At 35.1% G+C, this 27,368-nt stretch overlaps 5 protein-coding genes across 7 annotated transcripts; 3 read left to right on the top strand and 2 right to left on the bottom strand.

Moving 5' to 3' along the window:
- Positions 1–609: 609 nt before the first annotated feature.
- Positions 610–4,222, bottom strand: LOC110733018 (peptidyl-prolyl cis-trans isomerase CYP21-4-like). 3 transcript variants are annotated; one of them, XM_021913025.1, is made up of 8 exons: positions 3,947–4,222; positions 3,671–3,836; positions 2,886–2,928; positions 2,665–2,703; positions 2,143–2,228; positions 1,567–1,704; positions 1,323–1,473; positions 610–1,201 (listed from the first exon to the last, which is right to left on the bottom strand). In XM_021913025.1, the coding sequence occupies exons 2-8, from the start codon at positions 3,820–3,822 to the stop codon at positions 1,115–1,117; spliced, it is 696 nt and encodes a 231-aa protein (XP_021768717.1). In that variant the 5' UTR covers positions 3,823–3,836; positions 3,947–4,222; the 3' UTR covers positions 610–1,114. The 3 variants fall into 3 exon arrangements, with proteins under 3 accessions (XP_021768717.1, XP_021768718.1, XP_021768716.1); XM_021913026.1 differs by having other exon boundaries at positions 2,907–2,928; positions 3,671–3,846; positions 3,947–4,221; XM_021913024.1 differs by having other exon boundaries at positions 3,671–3,846; positions 3,947–4,220.
- A 445-nt stretch (positions 4,223–4,667) lies between these two features.
- Positions 4,668–10,708, bottom strand: LOC110733017. Its single transcript, XM_021913023.1, has 10 exons — positions 10,173–10,708; positions 9,162–9,258; positions 8,538–8,645; positions 8,243–8,461; positions 7,796–7,914; positions 7,192–7,713; positions 6,495–6,603; positions 5,852–6,414; positions 5,458–5,622; positions 4,668–5,220 (listed from the first exon to the last, which is right to left on the bottom strand). The coding sequence occupies exons 1-10, from the start codon at positions 10,604–10,606 to the stop codon at positions 5,022–5,024; spliced, it is 2,535 nt and encodes an 844-aa protein (XP_021768715.1). The 5' UTR covers positions 10,607–10,708; the 3' UTR covers positions 4,668–5,021.
- Positions 10,709–11,817: 1,109 nt separating this feature from the next.
- LOC110733016 (pentatricopeptide repeat-containing protein At2g31400, chloroplastic-like) lies at positions 11,818–17,663 on the top strand. Its single transcript, XM_021913021.1, has 4 exons — positions 11,818–13,984; positions 14,643–14,859; positions 15,992–16,176; positions 16,752–17,663. Exons 1-4 carry the CDS (start codon positions 12,078–12,080, stop codon positions 17,014–17,016), a joined length of 2,574 nt encoding a protein of 857 aa, XP_021768713.1. The 5' UTR covers positions 11,818–12,077; the 3' UTR covers positions 17,017–17,663.
- A 2,824-nt stretch (positions 17,664–20,487) lies between these two features.
- On the top strand, positions 20,488–22,077 carry LOC110733015 (glycine-rich cell wall structural protein-like). Its single transcript, XM_021913020.1, has 2 exons — positions 20,488–21,230; positions 21,369–22,077. Exon 1 carries the CDS (start codon positions 20,537–20,539, stop codon positions 21,041–21,043), a length of 507 nt encoding a protein of 168 aa, XP_021768712.1. The 5' UTR covers positions 20,488–20,536; the 3' UTR covers positions 21,044–21,230; positions 21,369–22,077.
- LOC110732919 (glycine-rich cell wall structural protein-like) lies at positions 21,075–21,784 on the top strand. The gene is made up of 3 exons (XM_021912904.1): positions 21,075–21,085; positions 21,129–21,133; positions 21,192–21,784. The coding sequence occupies exons 1-3, from the start codon at positions 21,075–21,077 to the stop codon at positions 21,782–21,784; spliced, it is 609 nt and encodes a 202-aa protein (XP_021768596.1).
- Positions 22,078–27,368: the final 5,291 nt, after the last annotated feature.

Genomic DNA, 27,368 nt, shown 5'->3' with positions numbered 1-27,368 from the left:
AGTTGTTTGTTTGTTTAAGATTATTTTTAATTCTTATGTTTTACCGATTGAATTGAGTTGCTTACATTTAGTAAGAACAATGTATAACGGAGTATTTTTACCAATGCAATGCAATCTACTTTTACTTTTGAATATTCTGTTGATATTGTTAATACTTCGCTTAGTATTAAAAATCAAAAAGTTTCATTAATAAATTATGATGTTAACTGTTAGTAGTTAGATTATTAAGCTCGTCCGATGCACAATTTATCTCGAATTCTCGATCACGATTGGTTTGGAGAGCCATCAGCAAATTGATTAGACCAATTTCTAGTCGGATAGATTCAATTTTAGTATAGGAATGGCTTTGAGTCAATAAATTTCAGTAGTTTTTTGGACACGTACGCTAGTGTGCATCTCATTAGGGCCTGCGCAGCAGCTGTACTGTGTACGGTGTACCTCAAGTGTCAGCACTTGCACAGACCTCACTTGAGGGAGCATCATAGCACAAACACTCGTATGCAATCATGATGTCCCTGCACGTTGGGGTTTTATGCAGCTGTAACCTAAAAACGTCGATCAGATGGAATACAAAGATGTAGTAGAGCCAAATAAAGCAAGAGCCCATAGTTTGTTGGAGATCTGACAAGCTAATTTTTCATTCAAGCCATAGCCATAGTATATTCAAGAAGCAGTATCTAACATTGAACTGACAAAAAAGGAAAAAAAAAAAAAAAAAAAAACACAAAAACAAAAACAACAAAAAAACAAAACAGATCAAGAACCATTGAGCTAGAGCGGAAAGTTCTGATTTTTCAAAGATACCTACACAGCAAAATCCTACTGGCTACTATAATCTCACTGCTAATCCGAAGAAAAAAAAATCTCGTACTATATCATCATATATCATCCCTTCTGTTCAACTTTTTTTCAGCAGAGTTGGAAAGGAACAACATACAACAGACTAGATTTCTTCTAAGTCCCCCAACACAACCAAACAGCGAAAAAGTTTGAGAAGTTCACAAGTATTTGCATCTGTAGACTCTGCTAAAAAAACCCCGGAGAAGGAATTTCTGCAATGGAGAGCAGTAGAGCACAGCTGTTGAACTTAAAACAGGAAGAAAAAAAAAATTGTTTATAACTTCTGTTCAAGGGTCACATCCATAATGCCAATGGCGGATTTAGGTACATAATGATCATCAGTGTCCACCTCCTCAATTTCCTGAACATAGTCAAAAGTAATTACCAAGAGGTATAAGTAACAACATTTACCAAAAGGGGAAGAAGAAAATTTGTGTCTCCTTATAAGTAGATGAACACATCAGTTGGAAGAGAATATTTACCTGGACAACCTCCTCTCCCTTAGTAACTCTTCCAAATACAGTAATTTTTTCATTTAGATCGGGAATAGGTGCTGTTGTTATATAGAGCTCAAATCCTTTGCTATCATGCTTTGACTTGGAGGTTCCAAGCATAAAAGCCTCATGCTTAACACTGCATAGAAATGACATTTTGTATATAGCTGTGCAAAAACAACAATAACGAAAAACCCACAAACACACAGTGATGGATTTAATGCGAGTATACCTTCTATCAAGCTGGCTGTAGTGTTTCCCCTTGAGGGTCCATTGTTCAGCAGGTCCAATACTGTGGATATCCCCTGCCTGTATCACATAATGCTTTATCACACGGTGAAATTGCATCCCTTTGAAATGTCCTTTCTGACTGCAAAATAAAATTCATCAGATATGACCGTAATTAACACAAATCACGCCTAGTAGTAAAAAATTCTACCCGCTACCACTTTCCCCAAACAGGAAAAAGAAAAGACAAGAAAGTGAATGTGTATGAGTGCATGCTTTCATGTGACAGTGTGTGTGTGTGTGTGGCGAGAGAGAAAAAGATTGTAAGGCCACAGTCCCATTACTCACAAAAAGCATCAGAACAAAAAAAATTAAGTCAGTGGTCTAGGCATCATAGGGGCAGACTTTGAGATCAACTTCTTGATATTGCAGACTATAAGTCTCATGTATTTAACCTCTACAGGATCGAGGCATCAAAGCAGTCAAATAAACAGAGAAGGCCAACAAAACAAATCACTTAATTTTACTCCAGACTCTAGAGTAATTACTAACTAACTGAAAGTTCTGATCTTGTACTCACCATAACTCGATAAACTCATCAACAATTTCAGGAGATCCATCCTTAAACAGTTCCACAGCAATGGCGCCTTTTGATGTTTGAATAATCTAGCATAAGACAAAGATAAATAGCTCAGTAAAAAGAAACCAAGGTTTCATGAGGCTAAAGCAAGACCAAGCTGAGGAATATAGAGGAAGAAACTTGCAAATAACCACAAGATTCTCCCTATATCCAGCAATAATAGTCACATATTCCATTTCAGGTTGTCCTGAAACTCTTGTCAAATTTCCCAAGATAGAAGTAGATAATATTAAGTGTTCTCTGAGATAGGCCCAAAAGAATCATTTTAAAGTCATGGTGGAGAAAGGATGAGAAGAAGACAGCTACTGCAATGGGAGTTTTAATAATTCATGGTGAATACTTAGTTATGAGGGTTGGAAAAATATGACTAATTATACTGGACAAGGGGAAGAATATAACAAAGGAGTATCATAACCAAAATACTTTGAGACAAGTAAGAAGAGAAATAAAAGCAACACATACCGCATATTTTGGAACATCAATATTCTTCAATTCACCAACCTATTACATAGGGGAAAAATATAGGTTAAAAGAAATGAGGCATAATTGCATAAATGACCTGATGGCTTGCTTAGTCTGCAAGAGCTGGCAACTAGTTACCAATTGAACAAAAAAAATAAACATTGATCAACACTAGTGGTGTACATAGCATAAATATACTGAATTAATACTAACATTTTTACCTTACGACTAGTATAACGTACCGGTTCATCTGGGTTCACTGACCTAGCAGAGATTATCAACAAAAGAAAAGAAAAGAAAATCCTGTCAATAACCTATTATAGCAAGAAACATCTCTCAAAATATGCACTATCCCCAAAATTATCATGAATTCTGTAAATTACAGCACATTGATGCAGTAAATTACTAAAAAGATCTCATGAAATTAATTAGATTGAAAAAAAAAAAATGCACCAATATAATACACACTTGCACTCCCCCAAGTTGATCAGCTCTAGATTGATGTTAATCAAACTGAAACCCATTAAACAGAAGCAAACTATTTCTGAAGCTTCCCAAACTTAAACTCCAAATCAGAAACTAAATTGGGAATTGCATATTCAAGCTGAAATTTCTTTCGATTGAGCCAAGATCAGAGTGAAAACTGCCCCAACAACAAACACAATTGCTCCCCCCCAATCAAAGCAACACTAAATTGAGATTTTCAACTAAAATCCACAGAAAAAGACAAATTGAGCTCAAATTCTCCAAACTTAAATCTACTTTTTCTCCCTTTGCAAACCCAAATCACCATTCTCATATACATTTTTATTGAGCAAAAACAAAAATTTGCACCAATATTCAACCAATGATCCAAATTATACAACCCAAATCAAGTTTCTTTCTATTTTCCCTCAAAATTCCAGAACCTAAAATTAACTGAAAAAGGTATAAATTCTCCAAATTACAAAAAAAAAAAAAAAAAAAAAAAAAAATATTTAGAAAAAACATAAAAATTGAAAGATACCTGTGAGAAAAATGCCTATACGCAGAGAAGATGAAGAAGACAACCATGAAAACAATCAAGCTGAACAAAATTATAGTGGTGAGACTGATCCTACTTGGCGCCTTCTTCTTCTTGCTTTGCTGTAACAAAGCTTGGGGCTTTATTCTTGCCATATTTATTTATCTACCTTAAAAATTCTTCAAACCCAGAAAATAATTAGACCAAATTAGTCAATAAATCATCAAAATTAGATAATTTACCATAATTAGGGAAGAAATCAGAGATTTGAAGACATACCCAAATCGAAAATCAGAGGAATTTTTGTGGGGTATTGGAATCTGAATAACAGATGTGATGAATCTGCCAAGAAGTTTGATGTTTCTTTCTCTCTCAAAAAAAAAGAGAAGAAGAAGAATAGTTGTGTTGAGAAGTTTCTTTCTCTACAGAAGATATTAGTTGGCGAATGAATATAAATTGATTTTGGATGTATTTGTTTGTTCTGAAATTGGAGAACTTTGGAGGGTTTGGTTGGTTTGGGTGTATTTTTCAATATTCGAAATTTCAAAAGCTAAAAGAGTATGATAGAGTATGATTATACTAGTACATTTATTCCAAGGAAAGTTTCGTTTTACATCAATGATCAATTGACCAATTGAAATTTCAGAGTTTCTTATAATTAGATTAGGGCTACAAGAAGAGTTTGACCTTGTATAACACCACATGTACTCCGTACATTAAATGTTGGGATTAAGGATTCGTTTTCTTCAACTTTCAATAATGTTTTTTAACTTTACTAAGCTTATATTTCTTCACCTTTCATAAGTACATTAGACGTTGGAATTCATTTCTTCTGATTAATCTATCAAGTTCATATTGATTCAAGGTTAAAGAGAACGCACGGTTGATTAATAATTACTTAGGTAAAAATGCTCATCCTTGGTAAAGATTGCCCATTGAAGTTCCCAATTGAAGTGTCTTTAACTATATCTTGTATGTTGATGACTAGTAATTTGTCCCGTTTTTATGTTTCAAAATATTAAACACCGTATTGTTCAAAAATAAAATGAAGACTTTAAATAAAAGATCATAACATGCTTGATTACATTACATTGCTTTAAAAAAAAAAATGTTACATTGGCTTTGTTCCAAAAAATTAATACTTTCTAATTACGTAATTGGCTCGATCTCACTTCCCTCTAGTCTATGTGTATATCTCGACCATCTCACTTGAAAGAAATTTGTTAAAATGAGAAGAAAAAATATTTCCATTCACAATTGAAATCCAGTAGCACAGCTTAAATTCTAAAGCTGAGAGCCTGGAACTCGTTGCTCAGTTGAAAGTTGCACCAGAATTAAAGCATGAAGGCAAAAATCATAGGGATTCCACGTCTTCTTCTTGTCTTTCCAATACAATGGTAGCAAGAGCAAGTCTATATGCTGTAGATCTCAAATTTCTGACCAAGACAAATATCTCCTTCCTCCTCTTTTTTGCAGGCACCCAACTCCACTGTTCATATCTAAGATGAGCAAGTAACACAGCTTCACAGAAAGCCACAGCTCCTGGTTTCTTGCTGCATGTTCATATATGTAAAAAGCTAAAAACATTGTAGATATCAAGCAAAGTCATCTAATCAACAATCTTTCCACAACAAACATAGAATAAGTTTCATATACTGTATGAAATAGGGTGAATTAGACAGCTCCTACTCAGCTTACTCTAGAGACTACAGCACACAACAAATCTGTGATTGCTAAACAAATGAAAAACTAAGCCATAACATTAAGTAGCAAAGAGAAGAAGTATGTACCTTCCTCGAACAAATCCGGAGGTAACAAAGCCTATTGGTGGCCTATAAGCTTCCCTAGCAGCAGGGTCCATGGGCATCTGGAAATCCCACTTGCCGGAAGGTAATTTTTTGAAGTATGAGCCAACAAAAGCATGAGGCACTTGGAGGCCCTCGTTACCTTCTGGTCTGTAAGATTCATATTCACACCATGAATAACAAAGGACACAAAACTAAAAGAAGAGCCAATCCATCTTGACCAATTAACATCCACTATATATAAAGCATCATTTAAGCGTGAATTTGTTGCAAGAACCTTGATGGACCACTTAAACATATTTTCAAAACAATAAACTGAAACAGAAGAATACAAGGAGATTATAAGCAAAATTCAAGGCCGAGAACAATGATTAATTACCTGGATTTTAACAATGTTATATCTGATAAACAAGGAGCACAAACAACTGCTCCCTCATCAAAAACACCTTCCTTGAAAGCATGTAAGACAACTCGGAGAAAACACAATCTCCTGTCACACGTCAAGGTGGCCAGGTTTGAGGCACTGATCTTGGCTTCTTTCATCATTAAATGTGATAAAGTCGGTCTATCTTGCCCCTTGGGGAACAACAGCAAATTATCACTAGATAATTCTTTCATGATAGAAATCAGCATTCTGGAAGTCCTAGCTACTAATACTTTAGAATAACCACCATCACTAACAAGCAAATTATCACTAAGCTTGCCAACTGGATCTGCTGAACGGGTTACATTGCTAGAACAATCCATTCCGTTACCCTCTCCAGCTCCTCTGCTTGAAGAAAACCATTTGCTGTTCCAAGGAAGTTGTATAGGAATTTCAAAAGGTCTTGTAGCAGGTGGACACTTTTCCAAAGTTTTGTCAACTGCTGAGGCCTTTATTTCCGTTGAACGAGAATATGCATTGCAATCAGGGAAATCTGACGGAAAACAAGGCAAGCCAACCTGCAAGATATAAGGCTAGAGTCATAAAACAAACGATGGAACTTCCCATCGAGAGGTAAAGTGGATCGAGATGCACATACATCACAAGCAATCCAATGCTTCTCTCTTAAACCAATGGCATGAGCACCACCAGAAACCAGCGGAATCCAGAAAGCCTTAACCCAACTAATAGGGAGTATAATAGACCATCTGAAAGAAGAGTGAAAGTGGGACATTGTTAGGTATACCAACAAAGGCAAAATAGTTTTGTCAAGCCTAAGAAAATCCAACAGTTATAGAGCTGAAAATAGAAAGCCAACTTGTACTAGAAGTGGTAGCTATGTAAGTGATCAGATACCAAGCACAATTGCCTGTTGTGAGTCAAAGTAGCAATCAAACAAACCATAACGACAAACCACACAGAAACCACATTTTAAAACAGAACATTATCCTCTATTTCAACCTAGACTAGGTTGTTAGATGAGGTGACAAGCCTATTGAGGTAATAAGAATATTTCTGGGCTTATCATGTAGTACAATCTGCAATGCCCCCCACCAAAATAGACTTATCAGTCCCTAATCATCAGATCTTCCCCTCTTCTGCACCCCAACCAATGCCCTCCACTATAATAGACTGATCTCTCCTTCTCTTCACCCCCAATCCCCCCCCCAGGCCCCAACCCACCCACCCACTCTACAAGTCTGAAGATAAGATAAACTCAAGTATGGGGATTGTACACTGTGAAGTACTATCAAAACATCGGTTACAAAAACAAACATCCAGGCAAGAGGAGATACCCAGTAAAGTGGTCTGCCTCGTTGGCATTTCTCAGTAACAGAATTGGACAAAATCTTGAGAAGTGACCGTCAGCAGAAGCAAATTTTGTTGAAGATGTATCCTTCAGGCGAAAGAAATCCAAAGACTTTTGATGCTTCTCCAAACAGAGTTTATGCTCTTCCACAGGTGGATGAATCCCATTACTGGCATCCCACAAGTCCTTGCAGTTAGATAAAGAGGCATTGCTGTCATATTTTGACTGCAGGGTAGAAAATACATCTTCCTTCATTGGCAGGTTTCCTACATAGTTTTCTTCACTTTTATCTTCCATTGAGCCAAATTGTTCATTGGCTAAATTTGCAGCTGGAGCGGCCAAAGACTTTTTGTGACATGAGGAACGTGGATCGATAACAGTAAGTAATACTGCTGCACCAGAAGAAAAACAATCTTCATTTTCAAGGTAGTTCCTAGGCTGAATTTCACATCCATTTGTATAAGCTGTTGCTAAACCAGTGTTTAACTCAAAAGAATCCTCCACCGAACTGCCAGTAACAAGGGCCATATATATTCATCAGTACTAGCAAAATCAGGTCAAAACTGAAACACCAACAGCAAATGACTTACAGAGAAATAGGATGCAATATTTTTTGTAGAAGTCGGAATGCTCGAGATCCCATGACTTCTAATTTTGCAAGTTGTCCATCAAGGGGCACACAACCAATCATATTGCCTGTTTCATTCGTCTATAAACAGCTTAAGATATCTTACAAGTCTGAGTAAAGTAAGCAATTTATATCAGAAAACCACATGAATGGAAACTTGAGAAATATTCCTAAGTCGATAAATCTGATACTTGGACGTCTAAATGTCCAATCATTCATCCCAAAATTTTCTGGGAGGAAAATCAGACATAACTCCTCATAATCACACATCAGGATCTTTTATAAGTAACAGAATTATTTTTCAAAAAAAAAAAAAGTAACAGAATATTTACTGAAGGATGAGCAAAATCAAGATTAAACAGAAAGGATATTTCTGACTGAAAATTAAAAAGTGTCGCCAGGGAGTTACCATCTTTTGACAAGCGAGTTTTAGACAATCAAGTCCTTCACGAAAAGCTGAGGGATGCATCCATATCCAAAGCTGACGTAATTGAAAACTTGATTCAGTCTCCATATTCTCATCAGCTTCCTTATCCTTTTTGGCAACATTGCTATGCTGATGCAATGGCCGCCACATAAAGGTCACAGGGCAAATGGCATCAAAACCATCCTGCCTGGCATGGTGAAGCTGCAGAGGTGACAGGCCAATCAAAACCAATATCACAATATTCTATGCTAACCTTAAGTAATTAAAGCATACCAACCATCGCACATCCATATATATCCCCAGAAAGAAAGCGTTGGCAAATGTCTTCAGAATGATCAATCATGGAGGGAACCAGTAACATGCTTAGAATCGATGACAATGCTTCCTGGAAAATTATTGTACTATTATTAGGTAGATTTGTGAATATAAAGCCTAAGCTGAAAAGGTTGGCAGTTGTATCACTCAGCGGGCAATGATTCACTTAAGATTTAGTTCATATAGAGCTATGTGGTTCAAAAAGATGTGATAGTCTGATAGAGTGATAAATATGAGCATTATTCTGCTACTACTACAAAGAGCACTAGTTACCAATGAGGCCTTGGCCTAGTGGCAAAGATTGAGGGCTTAGGTATGATAAGTCACAAGTACAAATCACCCTAACCCCATGTGTAATTTGTAATGCCCTAGCAGCTCATTTGGACACCCAAAAAAAACAAGGAGCACTATCTAAGAGTAAGAAATATTCATCTCTACTTAGCTATTCCTTTCAATTTCCCATTAGGAATCATAGTCAATAGCTGAACACTATACTAAGAACTTCATTTTGTTCATTACTCATTCAAATGACATAAATACATAGACGTTAATTATTTCAGGTCAAAAGGAAATGAGAAATGCCTGCCTCTGAACCCTCCAACTGAACAGCACTGTAGTAGCTTGCATCATGCACAACAGCCCCTTGTTTGTACCACTTTAAAAGAGCTCTTGATCCCTTTCCACTGCATCACATAATAATCAATTTAGAGCTCCAAGATACTAATACAATTTCTCAAATAGATTTCTTATTAGCACAAACTTCTACGAAGTACTTCTATACAGCAAACACATGGTATTTTAAAGAACCAAAGTACCTATAATAAATGTGCACAATATCAACGCAGCAAAGCATGCCACCAAATATCCTAGCTAACCAAATCATGCAAATTTTGACAATTTGAAGCTTTAACTAGTAAACTTGATAATATCATACAAAGTAACTCATATTTCTGAGTCCATTAAATTCAAAAAATCCCTCCACTTCTTCCATTAAGTTACTCAAAAACCAAAAGACAGATCAAGTTGGTTACTTTACATGCTGCAAGAACTTGACTTCCTACCTCACAAACACATTACGATCCATTTCAAACTATGAAGTATTAGATATAACTCAATGCACAACCACAATCAAGTTCTAACCTTTTGAGGCAATTGGATTAAAAACCCATGAACTAATTCATTTCTACCCCAGTTAGAGGTCAATTAAGTACTAAACCACCTATCCCATTACAAATTCACAAATCAGGCAATGCAGTCTAGCTGACTACTACCAAATATTTGCTTCAAGCTGACTTTGCTATCAAACCACAACCAAAAACCTTTGCAACCAATAGAAACAGAACAAAACCCACACCACAAGCCCGTGGACCACACTCAAAAGAACTAAGTAATGCTTAGCAACAATTTAGTTCAAGAAAAAGTTCATTAACACAGAGCTAGTAAGTTCTAAAAAAATCAGCTTTTTAGATGGCTTGACCTGATTTTTCCATCAATAAGCCTGTATAATTCATAAGTTCACTATGATTCAAACAACAACAAAATCAACAACAATTAACAAACACAAAAGGAGAAAAACAGAGGGCATTTCGTCGAACACCTTCCATGCAATCCAACAGGAAGATAAAATCCCCAAAACTTGTCCATCGTAAACCGCTTAGCATGCCAAACATGAGTTCTCAACCTCTTAGTCCCATCTCCCGAAGCACTAAACCCTACTTCTGGATTCTTCTTCGTCAACTCAATCCTCCTACGAACTCTTCGCGGCAACTTCTTCTCATTCTCCTCCTTTTCAAAATCTTTGACCGCATTGCCGGAATTCCGGGGTTTCCGGCGGCGCTTGGAGTCGAATCCAGTGGTACGGCGGCGCTTGTTACGCTGAGAACGGAAGTCGTTGTTGAGGCGATTGGAGACGATTGAGTGGAGCGATTCCAACTCAGTGGCGCGTGAATCGGCGTACTTACGGACGTCTAGGGTTCGCGGTGGCGCCGCCGATGGTGGTTGGCGGCGTTGTTTGGTGGCGTCCGAAGCCATTGACAGAGGAAGGGAGAGTCTAGTTGAATTGATACTGCAATGAAGAGTGGAAGGAATAAGAATCAAGAATGTGGTTATTCCATTTGCGTATTGATTTGGAGTTACTTAGTCGAAGGTTATTCGGTCGCGTATTGATTTAGAGTTAGTCGGTCGGTTTGGAAGGGTTATTCGATTTTCGTATTAATTTGGAGTTACTTAGTCGAAGGTTACTTGGTCGCGTATTGATTTAGAGCTACTTAGTCAAGGGTTAGTCGGTCGGTTAAAGGTTACTCGATTGGGGTTACCCAATAAGTGTCTTGGTGTCTGTCAGCCGACCACACAAAAAATACATTAAATATAACTTCTCGTATTGGGGCACTTTGTATAATTGTATACGTAGTACATCAATTGACGAAGTATATTTCTATTTCTATACACGTAAACATCATAAAAACTTGAGATTAATATAATGTATAAATGTACAGTGAGACAAATTCAATAAGATCACACATGATGTTGCTCAATATGCGGCATGATGTTAATAAAATAAATTAAAAAAATATAGCTTTTTTGATAATTTCTCAATTTGTAAGGGGAAAAAAATTACTCGTATTTAAGTTTTAGGCCCTATTGAGCCCTTAATTTTTTTTTTTATTTTAGATCAAAATTAGCATAAACAAAATCTAGAAATGTATTGTTTTGTATGCTAATAAATGTCATGATTTACATGCTTGTTATTTTCGGGTTGAAAATTACACTCATTAAAGTTTTTGGAAGTCATTTTGACTTTTAACGTCCAATTTAGGGTTAAAATTGACAAAAGGTCTAATTTCTCATTTTGCATGCCAAAAAGTCTTGACATTTATGCCTTTACGGGTTGTTTGGCTAATTGTTATTTCATGACAAGAAATACTAGTTAAAAATCTAGGGATCATTTTGACCTTTAATAGACCAAAAAATTACTCAATGTCTCAAAAAGTCAAAATAATATCTATCTAACAATAAATTTTATATACGTAGTACGAATAATAAAAAGAAGTCAAATACGTCAATTTTTTATAGGTGAAAGACACCTAAATACCTAATGACCTAAATGGAGTGTTTATATACAGTATACACCAAAAAAAAATTTAAAAAAAAAAAAACAAAAAAATGTTAACCGAGGCAGCAAAATTGCAATACTTCCACTCAAATACACAAAAAAATAAAATAATAAAAATACGGAGTATAAATAAAATAAAAAAAAAACAAAAACATTGGGTTTCACTTTGACCATGAATGTCTGAACTAACCTAACAAATCCAAAGGATAGCCGAAGAAGTGAGTTAGTGAGTTTTGAGCTCAACTCAGCGAGTCAGCTTCCTACTCTGTTGACTCTCTTTCTCACCTCACATCACCTCATTTTCTCTCTCCTCTCCATATTTTCTCTCTCTTTCTGGCTTTCTTATCTTCTTCTTCTTCTTCTTCTTCTTCAACTTTCTCTCTCCTAAAAATGGCGTCTTCCACACCACCTCATTGCTCCATTACTGCACCTTCAAAACCCCACCAAATTTCAACCAATTCTTCCCACAAAACCCTTCAACATAATCAACAACACCCTCCTCATCTTCCTCGTCGTTTCACTTCCCACAAAGTCTCTGCTTCTCCTCTTCCTTCCAATTCTCTCTCTAAAGCTCCCACCTTTCTCTCTCCTCTTCCCACCCCCAAAAAAACCCACCTTTCCCCTGATTTTTCCGGCAAGAAATCCACCCGTTTTGTGTCCAAGCTCCATTTTAATCGCCAAAGATCGAATCTTTCTACCCGACATTCCCCTGTTGCTGAGGATGTTCTTGCTCAATCAGCCGCCGCCATTGATGAGGTTCAATTTCAGGTTATTTTGATGGGGTTTGAAGGGCGGCTTTCTGGCTCTGAGGATTACTGCTTTCTTCTTCGAGAGCTCGGAAATCGAGGCGAAAGTTCCAAAGCTGTTGCTTGCTATGAATTTTCTGTTCAAAGAGAGAGGAAGGTAAGTGAAAGAGGTAAATTGGCTAGTACTATGATTAGTGTAATGGGTAGATTAGGGAATGTTGATTCAGCTAGGTTTGTGTTTGATAATGCTGTTAATGGGGGTTATGGTAATACTGTTTATACTTATTCTGCTTTAATTAGTGCTTATGGAAGAAGTGGGTTGTGTAAGGAGGCAATTGGGGTTTTTGAGATGATGAAAACTCAAGGGTTGAGGCCTAATTTGGTGTCTTATAATGCTGTTATTGATTCTTGTGCGAAAGCTGGGGTTAAATTTGAGGTTGTCAATGATATTTATGATGATATGTTGAGTAATGGGGTTGACCCTGATCGAATTACATTCAATTCAATGCTTGCTGTTTGCAAAGGGGGTTTGTGGAAAGAGGCTATGAGGTTGGTTAGTGAGATGGGAATTAGAGGGATTGATCAAGATGTGTTTACTTATAATACCTTGTTGGATGTGATTTGTAAGGTAGGGAAGATGGATTTGGCTTTTGATATTATGTCCGAAATGACGGCCAAGAATATCATTCCTAATGTAGTTACTTATAGTACTGTGATTGACGGGTTTGCTAAAGCCGGTAGGCTAGAGGATGCACTAGGTATGTTCGAGGAGATGAAGTGTGCGGGAATTGCTTTAGATAGAGTTTGTTACAATGCCTTGTTGTCTATCTTTTTAAAGCTAGGTAGGTTCAAGGATGCTCTCAATGTTTGCAAGGAGATGGAGAGCTGTGGCATTAGAAAGGATGTGGTAACTTATAATGCATTGTTGGGTGGATTTGGTAAACAAGGCAAGTATGATGAAGTTAGACAAGTGTTTGACCAGATGAAAAAAGTACGTGTTTTACCCAATGTTCTGACGTACTCTACTCTGATTGATGTATATTCTAAAGGGGGTTTATATAGGGAGGCATTGGAGGTTTTTAAAGAGTTTAAACAAGCCGGTTTGAAGGCTGATGTTGTTCTTTACAGTGGCCTTATTGATACTTTGTGCAAAAATGGGTTTGTGAAATCAGCTGTGCTTTTGCTCGATGAGATGACAAAGGAAGGAATCCGACCAAATGTAGTCACATACAACACTATAATTGATGCCTTTGGTCGATCTGCCGCAGTGGATTACTTGGTTGATGCTATTGTTCCAGTGGATGAGAAGTCAGGGGGTAATACATCAATGATATTGACATGTAATTCTGCTGCACGCAATCTTGAAGGCAGTGAGCATAATAGAGTCATGAAGATCTTTGGGCAGCTAGCAGTTGATAAGTCTCGTAATTCCAAAGAATTTAATGAGAGCAGCCAAGAGCTCCTGTGCATCTTAGGACTCTTCCAGAAGATGCATGAGCTTGAGATAAAGCCGAATGTGGTGACCTTTTCAGCTATTCTAAATGCTTGCAGGTACATCCTCTATTTCACTGTAATTTGTCTATTATTTTAGTACATGAATGAAACTTTGAGGTGAATATGACTATAGGGTAAGTTGCATTTTAACAATTGAACTGACAAGGTAACATTTTGTTATATCTCTACATTGCTTGGGATTTGGGAAAGGGGCCAGGTTAATTATTGCACCACTTCTTGAAAAGAGCATTTTATTCTCTTCCGATATTTTGTTGCTCGATTTGCTATCGTATTGGTCTATTCCTCACAAACCCTCTGAACAAAGTGTATACTTTCAACTTCATGTTCACTTAAAAGGTTACCATGATACATTGATACTAATGTTTTTATAGAGGTTTAGATACCAGATAGTAGTTATATTCTCTTCTATTTAGGCTGTCAGCAAGTATCATTTTTGTCTTGATTCCTGCAGTATAAACTTCTTTGTCTAAAGAGTTTCCTTTGACACCCTCAATAAAAATGAGGATTTATATCTCTGATGAAGAGAGTTTTGTGGTTTTGGTCTAGATGAAGCTGTTTCCTATACACAGTGAAGGATACTCTTGGCATTTGTAGCTTGGATTTTATATAAGTTTGTGCTACATCTTGCCTTACTGGTCATAGACCTTTAATTTATGGTCATAAGGTTAACCAAGTTGATGAATGGAACCTGCAGCCGTTGTAACTCACTGGAAGATGCCTCTATGTTATTGGAAGAACTCCGCCTGTTTGATGATCGAGTCTATGGTGTTGCACATGGACTACTGATAGGTTCCAGGGATACAATCTGGATTCAAGCACTCTCCTTGTTTGATGAAGTTAAGCAGTTGGATATTTCAACTGCATCTGCCTTCTATAATGCTCTAACTGATGTGTTATGGCACTTTGGTCAAGTAAGTTCAACTCAACTCACTATGCATGTTCTTAAATTCATTTAAATTGCTAGGAAAGAGGGAGGATTACATTTGTTTGTGCAAACAAATTACTTACGGGATTTAGAACAGCGTTCTTGTTTGCCTTTGTAGTTTTCATGGTAGCAACTTCTTTGGTTTTGACCACCCTTAATTCTTGTGGAAAGGTAGGTTGTAGGTATATATTGGCATTTACAGATAAAGGGGAATGCTAAGGAGTCAATGTCTTCTATTTTCTCTACACATTTAGATCTCTGGTGTTGGTCCCCCACCCTCCCTTCTGCCTCTGACTTTTTTCTTTTTCTTTTATTTATTTATTTATTTATTTATTTTTGGGTAACTTATGCTACCCTTTTGTGGTATTGAATGATGGGCGTGACTGTAGAGCCTTCTCAACATTGATATTAATATTACCACAACCAGAAAATCTTGATGCTGGTCGTCAACAATTATGTAATATGAATACTTGTCGAGGTGTCTATCTGTTGTTCAAGAGTTTTTTTTCCGAAGTCTCCATGTTTTGAGCCGAAATCGGTGTCTTCATGTTTATGTATTGTAGTTGTACTTCTGTTTAAATATGAGTTCGATAAGAGGATTTGAAGACAAATGGATGGAAGTGAGAATGATGGATTCATTTTCTGTCAAAGAAATGCAGATTGGGAGAAGAGGGGGGGGGGGGGGGGGTGGGGAGGAAGGAATGGTCCTTTTCCCTTTCCCCTCTCCCTTTTAAAGAATGAAACCCTTCCAAGTTGGGGGAATTTAGAGAATAAACACAAGCTCACTTGTCCCTTCCCTCGTCTTCTTTACCATTGTTATCCAATCAATCTGTACGTATCCAATCTTGGCAGTGATACTTTAAACTGAAATGGTGAGTCCCATGTTATGCAGCGTGAGAGGTTACCATTTATTCAGTTTCTATTATTTGTGGTGTTTAACACAAGGTATGAGTCATGAAAGATTTTCATATCAACATGCATAATCTCCCAATAATTATCAGTCTTGCATGATAATTATTATCAGTAATTCCACAACTAATACAAAATTTCTTGTCTGATAGTGATTTATTGAATAAACATCTGATATTTTCTTTTGTTAACCTTCATTGTATCCTCAGAAACGAGGAGCTCAGCTAGTTGTGCTTGAAGGAAAGAATAGGAATGTGTGGGAAAATGTGTGGTCCACATCTTGCTTGGATTTACACTTGATGTCCTCTGGCGCTGCTCGGGCCATGGTACATGCTTGGTTGCTAAACATTCGCTCTGTTGTTTTAGAAGGACATGAGCTGCCAAAGCTGTTGAGGTAAGTAGAAGTGATTTTCTATATTTTTTTTTTTCCCAATCTTCTTTAAGCTTTCTCCATATTTATTATTTTTGTATCATACACAAGCCTCTAGCAAGTATTTCCATCTCATCACCCTTTTGTTTAATAATTAATACAAGTATTGTCCAAAAAATTAAAAAATAAAGATAGAAGACTCATAAGTATAACTCTTAATAATAAGAGATTAGGTAACTTTATTATGAGCAGTTTGCAGATGTCTTGTCGATGGAATTGATGGATTTTTGTAAAAATTAAACCAATGCAGTATTCGTGATAAAAATTGAATGTTTGAAATGCTTTGATTATTGGTGGCTTTGTGTAAATCAACAGAACTGTTACTATGTCAGAGAAAATTGAAACACAGTGACAGTATATAGTTTAAATGATAAAAAAAATTAATAGTGTTTAGGAATTGTATATCAAGTATATTATTATCAATTAACTATTGTGAACTTCAGCCTCAAACCTTCACTAAATAACTGATTATATATCCCTAGTTCAATATTCACCATCATACTAACGAGCTCCCTTTTGTATTTTCAATTGCTTACCAGTATTCTGACTGGTTGGGGAAAACACAGCAAAGTTGTTGGTGATGGAGCACTGAAGCGAGCCGTTGAAGGGCTGCTCAGTGGCATAGGTGCTCCTTTCCATTTGGCAGAGACCAACCTTGGGAGATTCATATCACAGGGAGCGGCTCTCACTACCTGGTTAAAGAAGTCTGCCACCCTTCAGGTGTTACTACTTCAGGATGTTAGAACTCAACCTGAAAACCGAAGATTGGATCAAAGGCCTAATTTGCAGCCCCTCCCTCTGTAGTAGCTTCTGAATCTGTATGCCGTGCATCTACTTCTGCCAATCTACGTTTTGTGCTCACCTATTTACTCCTTGATCCAGTGGTAACTCTGGTAAGAGCTTGGCTTTGTGACTGACAGTTCACAGGGAATTGGGGTGGACTTCCCTCAAGATTCCGGACTTTCACTGGTTTGCAGACTGCGGTAGACCTTTCCGCAGTTTCCAGGCTCGTCACATCTCCTTCCAAAAAAATATCTACTGTGTTTATACCCTGTAATTAATGTGATTTATCTAGGTATCGGCTAATGCTTTCACTCTCATTATCTTGCCCTTCCCGCTACATATATGGGCCAATTTTGTGCTACAATGTCGCCCATAACATGCAAACCTTTGGCTGCATAGACAGTTGCCTGGTGATATGGTTTTCGATCATTCCGAAAATTTTCAACTCCTAACTTCACCAGTAGCATGGTATGGTAGTCTTTGGAACTTCAAACACTGGTCAGTAATTAGATTTCATCTGGGGCTCTTTTATGTACGCGTGATTCATAAAAGGTAATATGTAATTGAATGAAACAGGAAAAATAAATGTAACAGTACACTGTTTCATTTATATGTACAGCAATGCTGGAGTATTACTGAGTAATGTAGATATTTTACCTTGTTCTTCATTTCTTCATCTCAATTTCAAGCAGTTTTGGTAAATCTTTAAAGCAGGCACAAATCTAAGCCACTTTTACGCTATATCTCAAGGTTACTAAGCACAACTTCTATGACGATTAATCCTAGAATTAACTCTATACTCTCTACTATCTGTACTAACTTGCTGAGTTTTCTAGAGCATATTATTCCATGCAAATAATAAGAAATTAGGCCTTATATTTTCTTGTAAAAAAAAAATAATATTGTATATCACAATGTTTTGTATTGGTGAAACACAAAGCCATAAATGTAACATAAACATTGTATTTAACACCATCAATACACTTAGGGTAATGCTATATGCAGCCCTTAGGGCTGCATATAAGCATTTAATATCTTTCCTTTTTAAGTACTAAATTGGGAATTTATCAACAATTCACGAGTAAATCGGTGTAATAATTGTATATTTATTGTCAATTCTTTTCACTTTTAGCTTCTTATATGCAGCCCTTAGGGCTGCATATATCTTTTTCCATACACTTAATAGGGTGACATCAACATCCAAATAATCAAGTAACTACAAATAGAAATCATATAACAATGATAATATCACTTTGATTAGGAAGCTATTTAAGTTTAACAATGTCAATTTGCCTAATTGCACATGCTCAATCACTATTAAGTTTCATTTCTGACCAAGTTGAACAATTAACTAACCAATTAAAGAAGGTGAGCTTTAGGTCAATCAAATCAATTAATTAAAGGATATTGAGTAAATTTTCTACTTGTACATGCAAGTATGTAGTAAATAATTAATTTACTGCCCCCTTAATTAGCAAAGACTTTACCTCGATAATTAATGGCATTGTTAATTTACACAAATACAAGAAATAATGGAGTAATATTAGGGACCAAGCTACTAATTAAGAGTATGATTAATATCTAATAGGGACAATTTAAATTAATTAGAAATCGACAAAATTGACAAAATTTGAATTACTTCTAAAAATAATTTACGTGGCATGCCAATATGAAGTTTGTTCGTATATCGTACCAAATATTACGTAGTTATATTTATGAAATATATGGGAAAAGGTTAGGTTGCAATTAAAATAATCTAAGTTTGAAAATTTGAGAGTGGAGGCAGTTGAAAGTTTAGATTTCTCTACCGCAAAATCTGTCACTCTTAATTATGAAGTTAATCTTTATTCTTTACGCGTCTTCCCTTTTCCTTTTAATTATTTAGTTGTCTTTAATGTCGGTTAATGTAAAATATATTGTAGCAAGTTGTACCTTTTTATTTTCGGATGATTTTATAGGGGTCTTTTAATTTGAAAAATGACTATTACATTATTTTAATGATAACATAAAAATATTTATCTTAAATTAAAATAAGCCAATTTCTTTGTAAGATAAAATCAAATTATACTACGTATTATAACGCGTTAGCTATAAATCTATACTGTAAACATGTTAGTTATCCCACATTAAGTAAAGAAAAAGGAAGAAAATTAATTACCTAATCTCAAACAAAGTAAGATTAAGCACAATCGACTAGCAAAAAATTGGAATAAGATTAAATTAAAATCAAATAAAATTAGATAGAATAAGACCAGAAAAAAAAAAAAAAAACAAATAAAGTTTGATGATAAAAATTAACACGTGGTATCCAAGTTTATTTGCAACTAAAATAAGAACTCTGTAAGTTGTAACATTAATGTCTATGTATTAATTTACGATTAGTTTTATGACAATTGATTTTAGGATGTAAATATTTTTGACAAGCTATATTTAGACACATGGTCCAAGTACTTCTCTTTCTTGGTAGTAGCTCATCTTGGATTTTCTCAAATCTAATAGTTACTCTAGTCTTTCATCGAATGTGGGCAACTAATAAAAGAAACTATGGGACACAATTCTTATTAATGAACATTATTGTCTATAATTCTGTATTATCTTTAAAGCATCATTATTATCTTCATGACTTAAACATTTAAAGGATTTTGTTGGTGGTTCAAAGTTATCAAACAAGGTATTCCATCATTTTTTTTTTTTTTTTTTGAGAGCAACAAGTTATTCCATCATGATTCAATTATTTCTTGGTAAAAAAATTCGTTACGTTGATACCGATACATAAATAGCCATATGAGTAACTTCAATTATTTCTTTTTTGAAAAAAAAAAAAATCCTAGTACCACAAATATTAATTGAACTTCTAATCTGTTGACAACAAAGTATCAAAAACAAGAATTACCACTATATTTTCCTCATCACAATCGCTATATATCAACTATCAAGACCGACAGAAGATGACAAGTGATATCAAAATCAAGATCAAAATTTTCCAATTTTTTTCAAAGATATAATAAAAGAATCACATGGAATTGGAAAACAACTCATTTATTCATGTCCATTTGTTTTCGTAAAAACGAATTTGATCATAAAATCTATTAAGATGTTAACATTTTTTTTTAAAAAAATCATGCATTATGAATGATCGTACGTAACATAGTAGTAGTTGATGGCAGATTGCTTCACTCTAATACTCATATGCATGTATGTATTAGTGGGTAGAAAGTTGGTGGTTGGTTAAATTTCTTAATCAAAATTCAATTAAAATAAGCACCGTCATTTAATGTTTTGATAACCCAAGGTCAAGCAACTTTGAAAAAACAACATTGCATGTTTGCCGCACACAATACCACGTATGCAATTAGCATAGTGTACTAACACTATCTTCTGCTATAGTCTTTACTATTCGTACTATACTACAACTAAGTGGGGAAATTGTGTCGTTTTTCTTAGCCTTATTTTCCTATAAATAGGCCATGCAACTTCACAGCTTACATTGCAATAATCATTTATTAGCAAAAACAAATTATTGAGTAAGAGTGTTAAAACTATGGGGAAGTTTTTGAGAGTTTTAGGATTGTCGGTTTTAGTGTTATCACTTGTAGTGGTGTTTGTAGGGTTAGCGGAGGGAAGACAATTGGAGGAGACAAATAATGTGGGTAAGGAGGATTTTGTAGGAGAGGAAAATGGTTTGGGTTATGGGGGTGGTAAAGGAGGCGGCATTGGTGGTGGATATGGAGGTGGTAAAGGTGGCGGCATTGGTGGTGGATATGGAGGTGGCGTTGGAGGAGGTCATGGAGCTGGCGGTGGCTTTGGAGGCGCCCATGGAGGTGGTTATGGAGGAGGCCATGGAGGTGGTGTTGCCGGTGGTTATGGAGGAGGTGTAGGAGGCGGTGTTGGTGGTGGCTTTGGAGGTGGAGTGGGTGGTGGTTATGGAGGGGGCAAAGGTGGAGGGGTTGGAGTTGGTGGTGGAGTTGGTGGTGGTTATGGAGGAGGTGTTGGAGGCGACCATGAAGGTGGTACGGGAGGTGGCGCAGGAGGTGGGTATGGATCATGAGGAGGCAAGGGTGGAGGCATCGGAGGTGGTCATGGAGGTGGAGTTGGTGGTGGTTATGGAGGAGGCAAAGGAGGAGGTGTTGGAGGTGGAGTAGGAGGCGGCCATGAAGGTGGTGTAGGAGGTGGCGCCGGTGGTGGATACGGTTCAGGAGGAGGTAAAGGTGGAGGCATTGGAGGTGGTGTCGGAGGTGGTCATGGAGGTGGAGTTGGTGGTGGCTATGGAGGAGGCAAAGGAGGAGGTGTTGGAGGTGGAGTAGGAGGTGGCCACGAAGGCGGTGTTGGTGGTGGATATGGATCAGGAGGAGGTAAAGGTGGAGGCATTGGAGGTGGTCATGGAGGTGGAGTTGGTGGTGGTTATGGAGGAGGAGTTGGAGGTGGAGTAGGAGGCGGTCATGAAGGTGGTGTTGGTGGCGGATACGGAGGAGGAGGAGGAAAGGGTGGAGGTGTTGGAGGTGGCTACGGAGGAAGCCAAGGAGGAGGAGTTGGTGGAGGTGTAGGAGGTGGTCATGGAGGAGGTGTCGGTGGTGGTTATGGAGGCGGCCATGGCGGCGGTGTTGGCGGAGGCCATGGAGGTGGTATCGGTGGTGGCTACGGAGGCGGTATTGGAGGAGGTTCTGGTGGAGGTGCCGGTGGTGGCATTGGAGGGGGTCACGGGGGTGGCTATGGAGGTGGAGCTGGAGGAGGCTATGGAGGCGGTGCTGGTGGAGGCCATGGTGGAGGATATGGAGGTGGTGGTTACTAAGGTACCACTTCATGAGGCGTTGTTCTTATAAGAAATGTTGCAACATGAAATCATCCATTTATTATTGGATCAATCATAGTAATTAGTTAGGTCGGTGGTATTGTAAAAGTAAGCTATCATGCATGCACATATGCATGCAGATGCATTATTAGTTCGTAAATTTATCTACGTAAGGCTAGCTAAAACTTAGGTATGAAAATAAAATATGTGGTAACTTATTCTACCATAAAGGTGCGTTTGCTTTTGAGAAAATGAGATTTACATTCAGCCTTTATCACTTCATAATGTACCAACCATGCATTATGCTCATGTTATCCTAAGCTCATGCTATTACACATACTTTCTCATTATTGTCTTATAAGCTTTCGATTTTTCATAAATATGCAAGGAGGTACATTATTTTAATTACAAAATTCATATATCCAAACCATAATAATAAAATTAAGACTACTCTAAACACTAGATATTGAAACTAGTGAGTTGCTAATTAAATTATTATTGTTATTGGCACGAGAGATTGCAATAATGACGTACTAATTAAACTGAAGTGAAACAGTTTAATTATCTTGCATTCGCTATAATTTAGGTACTCTATTTGATAATGGCTAGAGAGTTTGCAATGAAGCCAATGATGATTAATTAAATAAGCTAAGTATGTACTTAAAATGTTAGCAATTGATGAGGTACTACAATAATCCATCGGTTCCCCATTAAATTAAAGTTGCAAGCTAAGTTTACTGCGTGCTAGCAACTCAGAAAATGCTACCTAATTTTGATCAGGAGTTGGAAGATGATTATTGTCTCTCTCATTCTCTGTAAAATGACAATATAAGTCAAGAGAAACATGAAAAACTTTAATTTCTTGTTTTCATGCATGTTAACTAATAGAAATTTCACTGTAGTTAAATAAATACTACAGTGAGTAAAATAATTAATATGAGTACTGTATAAATTTTCAGTTATTGTGATGAAAGTATCATTAATGCCTTTTATTTTACAGATTACAGTTTATATCATTTTGGGTTTAGACCATATATGTCCTAATTGTGTCTCATCTTGCATAGATGCATTCCATAATAACATTGTTATGTTTTATTTAACACATCACCTACGGGCCAGGCTATGGCAATTATCATGTTACTCCAATCCATATACTTCCTCCGTACATATTTAGTTATAATGTTTGTTTTTATTTTCACACTTACTGCTATTTAGTACAATAACACTAAATGCAAACATATATATATATATATATATATATATATATATATATATTAATCAAGATAAAATTGATAAAATGTTGATGTTTTGAAAGTATATATTGAGACGGATCAAATAAATTTTCACATGACTATATTTTTACTTAATCATCAAAGATAATCATAGCATGGTTAGTGAATAGTGTAAAACTTATGAAGTATAACGATGCAACAAAAGAAAATCGAGAAAATATCGATAAAAGGTAAAAGGGGATCACGAGTGAGTATAATTGCTGACGTGACAATACTGTTTTGAAATATTATTGAGCTATTGACACTAAAGATTTGAAAGTATACCACTTATCTGCACAATTGGGCCTTTGTGATGATTTTGATCAATTCTTATTTTAGGTTGGCCCAAATTTTTGGTGTCAAACCTGGCTAGCACAAGGACTACCTTCTAGGAGTTCTAGCCATCTCAACAAGTTATAAATAAAATGTTTTAGAAAATAGAAACTATAACAGAATCGAAAACTAAAAGAAATAAAAGATAATTCAAGTTTATAAGTCTGATTTACAAATTTCGTAAATTAGAGGTATCAGGATCAGTTCATCCAAAAAACTTATTTTTTTAATTATTATTCCAGCATCCTAACTTTACATGTCTAATTGAGACCTTTGGGAGAATACTTCATAGATTTGATCCTAGACGTTGTGGTTGGGTTAAAGAGATTGGTTTTAGTGGGTTGTTGAGTATCTCTGGTGACTTGCTACTTCCTATGTAGATTGGCTATTGGTTGATGTCGCGCATAGATCCTATCTCTGGGAAATTAATTGGTTGTGATGGGAAAGAGTTCTTTTTTTCAAAGAATTAATGGGTCCTTGGTATACCCCATGGTGGTCTCCCTGTTCCTAGCTACAAAACAATGAATTTTAACGAAGGGTATAAAATGACCACCACAATTGATTCACAAGATTTTATCATAAGCATAAGTATATAAGCATGCAAATAAAAAGTACTACCTCCGATCCAAATTACTCGCAACTTTGGGGTATTATTTGTGAGATATAAAATATTCCAAAGTTGCGAGTAATTTGGACCGGAGGTAGTATAAAACCCTTATTTCCTTTTCAACCTTAAGCATTTCCATAGTTTATATCATATTGTATTTTTTTTAACTATGATTAGTGATATACAAATTATTAATTGCAAAGATAGTGTAATTAAACTCAGATCTTAATTCTTAGTCAAAAGTATTACTCATCACCTAAAATAGATGTTAAAACATTTTCCATAATCAAACATAAGTTGGAGTAACTTTTTCATCATGAAAAAGAGAAAAGAAACTATATATTATTAAAATAATAAGAGAAACAAATATATTCTAGCATTTTCATTGGCCAACTAAAATGTTCCAGATAAATCTATATGATCTACTTCCTTCCAACCTCCAATATTAAAATTAAACTTCGCTTAATACTATATTAATTAATTAATTAATTATATCCTAAAGATGAAAATGGTTGGAATGCAAAAGCAAAACTAAAATGTTCCAGATAAATCTATATGATCTACTTCCTTCCAACCTCCAATATTAAAATTAAACTTCGCTTAATACTATATTAATTAATTAATTAATTATATCCTAAAGATGAAAATGGTTGGAATGCAAAAGCTACGAGAGACGGATTTATATGGTGGCACATCCATATAAATCATGTATGCTATACTTTTAACTCAACTTGCATCTCTAGAATGTTTGTGGCCTGCCATTACTAATTAATTAAAGAATAAATCAATAAATATGAAAATTCTTATACGTATTATTATACAACGTACATATACAAATGTCTTAAAAGGAGACAAGGAGTATAAGTTATTGTACATAAACTAGCCAATTTGTACTAATTGTGGACTAATTTTATACTCCGTATAGTAACAACTTATGAAGGACGTTGTAAATTGTAATATACGTTTCCTTAATAATATGAGCACGATGTATAGACAAAAGTAATTACGAGTGACATTTAATTTTAGAATTATATGATGAATTTAGATACTTTGAGTTATATGAGCACTTAATATTTCTACTTAGAAGTTAACCACTACATACTTAAGTACTTAACTTGCATGCGGCTTCTATCAAGATGAGGGGTAAGGGAAAACCTATAAATTCAGAGGGGCTAACTGAAAATGTTTAGTTTGGTAGGTAAATTATTGACCAAATTTGACAAAATATATATTTGTTACGATTTTTGGTGAAAGAACATTTCTTTTTGTCTCATTTCAACTACTTTTATTTCATAAGAAGAATAAACCCCCTTTAATTTTACTTTCTTGTTTTTGTTTTATGTTGTTTTCTTGCCGTCCTAATTAAGATTAGATTAGATACTTAGATATATTGAAACATACAGTACGTGTCTTGTAATTCTAGTGAGAAGAACGTTCTAGTATATTTGATTGAATATAATGTTATTTAAATTAATAATTCCAAACATTGTAGTACAAGCTAAGTAGTAAGTATTTTCTTTTTTTTTATTTTATTTTATTTTTTTTTTTTTTTTTGGGACAAAGTATCAAGTATTTTCATTTACTATACAACATATTAAATATTTACATTTGCTTAGGTTTATAACTTATAAGTATAAATAACTTATATATAGTTTAGAAAATAATGGCAGTATCAAGAGGATGCTGGGAATTAAATATATACCAGTATTAGAATCGAGCTTTGTCTATATATAAATACATATCTTTACAATTAGAGATGGGACTATAAAACTTCCTTCACTTCTTTGAAAACCTTACAAAACGATTTTGGTTTAGGAGACAAGTTACTTGTAAACCTCAATTCGTAAGAAATTTATCTTTGAATGATCGAAAATACACCTCTTAGTTACCTTTGCATGATCAACTAATTAGATGAACATAAATTATTAGTCAATGTAGTTAGATACTAATTTGATCATAAATTGTCAACATACGTAGTTAGCTACTAATTTTATCATAAATTGAGCAATGTAGCTTTCAATTTTCTTTATTTAGACTGAAAAGAAAAGATTGAAAACTCAAAACTCACAACAATAATGGATAAACATAAATCATACAAGTATTACTATTGCCATTTATATTATGAAAACTTGTCTACATCGTACATTAAAAAGAAAACGTGTACAAAATCACTAACTAGCCAATATTAGCATTATCGAAAACTATCTAACTCTTGGCGGCATGAATAGATTTTTGTCTTCTCATGCAAGGAAGTTAATTAATCTTTACGTATTTGAATCTTGGGAAGGTAATTTTAATTACTTGTTAATCTCTTTTAATATTTTAATATAATATAATTATTTTGTAATCTTTTCATTCATGCATGTCAATTGACAAGTGTTTTTCTTTCACATCAAAAGATTTAGTCTTCCTCATATTCTCATTTTTTTGCCTTATATCCCCTATGCTGTAAACATCTATTTATGTATGGACACGATGATTGACATAGCAACATAGGCATACTTTTTCCGTTTCTTAAAATTGCAACAATTTAATGTTTATGTTAAATTGACATAGGTATACTTAGACCATTTTCATTAACATGTATAACGTATGTTATCTATTAATAAAATTAATAAGAGTTGTTAGTATGAAAATATAATTTGAGGATAATTAAATTACATACTTATATTTTCCTCAATAAAATAACATACGTAATACTGATATTACATATATATTTTACACTTAAAAAAAAAAGTACTCTATGCATAATAGGGTGTTATATTATTTATATCAGTATATACTTCTTTTTTACATAATACATACGTCAAACTAGTGCAATTCAAAGAAATAAAACGTATAATCTTATATACTCTGTATAGATGTCAGTCCAAATACTAAAATACATATAACATCATAGTAGTACTACGAGTAAATAAAAATATGAATTGTGATGATGCCACAGTACCATGCCCCTTCATTTGAATCATGTCACATCTATAGAATTTTCCTACAAAAAAGAACCAATATAAAACTGAAGTATTGAACCAATTTCTCTGAATAAATAAATATGATCTAGAAAATACTTATTCTTTGAATCCAATTAATTCGAGTTAAATATCCCATTATTGTCCTGAAATGGGTCCTACACAATATCATCTATTTATACATTGCATTAGCTTCCCACTTAATCAGCACAGAATTTCAATTTCATTATTTCTGTCTCCTCCAATTTTCCCTCTTTGTTACTTCACAAATTCTTTGCTTACCAGATCAAATTTACAGTAATTGTATATAAATACAATTATATTCAAAAATTAACCCATTTTAAAGCTTATTATTTCTTCCCACAATTTTATTTATTTTCTCTGTTTTCCCCTGTTTTCCTCTGTTT

The sequence above is a fragment of the Chenopodium quinoa genome, unplaced genomic scaffold, assembly GCF_001683475.1.
Source record: "Chenopodium quinoa cultivar QQ74 unplaced genomic scaffold, ASM168347v1, whole genome shotgun sequence".
Classification (NCBI taxonomy): domain Eukaryota; kingdom Viridiplantae; phylum Streptophyta; class Magnoliopsida; order Caryophyllales; family Amaranthaceae; genus Chenopodium; species Chenopodium quinoa.
Note: the sequence above shows the minus strand (reverse complement) of the source record. Positions and strands in the feature narration are given on the sequence as shown.

Excerpts from the sequence above, each read along its gene's own strand:
- LOC110733018 (XM_021913025.1), bottom strand. The coding sequence starts at position 3,822 with ATGGCAAGAATAAAGCCCCAAGCTTTGTTACAGCAAAGCAAGAAGAAG. Across the intron at positions 2,929-3,670 it reads TATAGGCATTTTTCTCACAG|GTCAGTGAACCCAGATGAAC; the intron begins GTATCTTTCAAT and ends AATCTCTGCTAG. Across the intron at positions 1,202-1,322 it reads AGGGAGAGGAGGTTGTCCAG|GAAATTGAGGAGGTGGACAC; the intron begins GTAAATATTCTC and ends GACTATGTTCAG.
- LOC110733015 (XM_021913020.1), top strand. The coding sequence starts at position 20,537 with ATGGGGAAGTTTTTGAGAGTTTTAGGATTGTCGGTTTTAGTGTTATCA.
- LOC110733017 (XM_021913023.1), bottom strand. The coding sequence starts at position 10,606 with ATGGCTTCGGACGCCACCAAACAACGCCGCCAACCACCATCGGCGGCG. Across the intron at positions 9,259-10,172 it reads CCTGTTGGATTGCATGGAAG|TGGAAAGGGATCAAGAGCTC; the intron begins GTGTTCGACGAA and ends TATGTGATGCAG. Across the intron at positions 7,714-7,795 it reads ATATTGCATCCTATTTCTCT|TTCGGTGGAGGATTCTTTTG; the intron begins GTAAGTCATTTG and ends TGTTACTGGCAG.
- LOC110733016 (XM_021913021.1), top strand. The coding sequence starts at position 12,078 with ATGGCGTCTTCCACACCACCTCATTGCTCCATTACTGCACCTTCAAAA. Across the intron at positions 13,985-14,642 it reads GCTATTCTAAATGCTTGCAG|CCGTTGTAACTCACTGGAAG; the intron begins GTACATCCTCTA and ends TGGAACCTGCAG. Across the intron at positions 14,860-15,991 it reads TGTTATGGCACTTTGGTCAA|AAACGAGGAGCTCAGCTAGT; the intron begins GTAAGTTCAACT and ends TTGTATCCTCAG.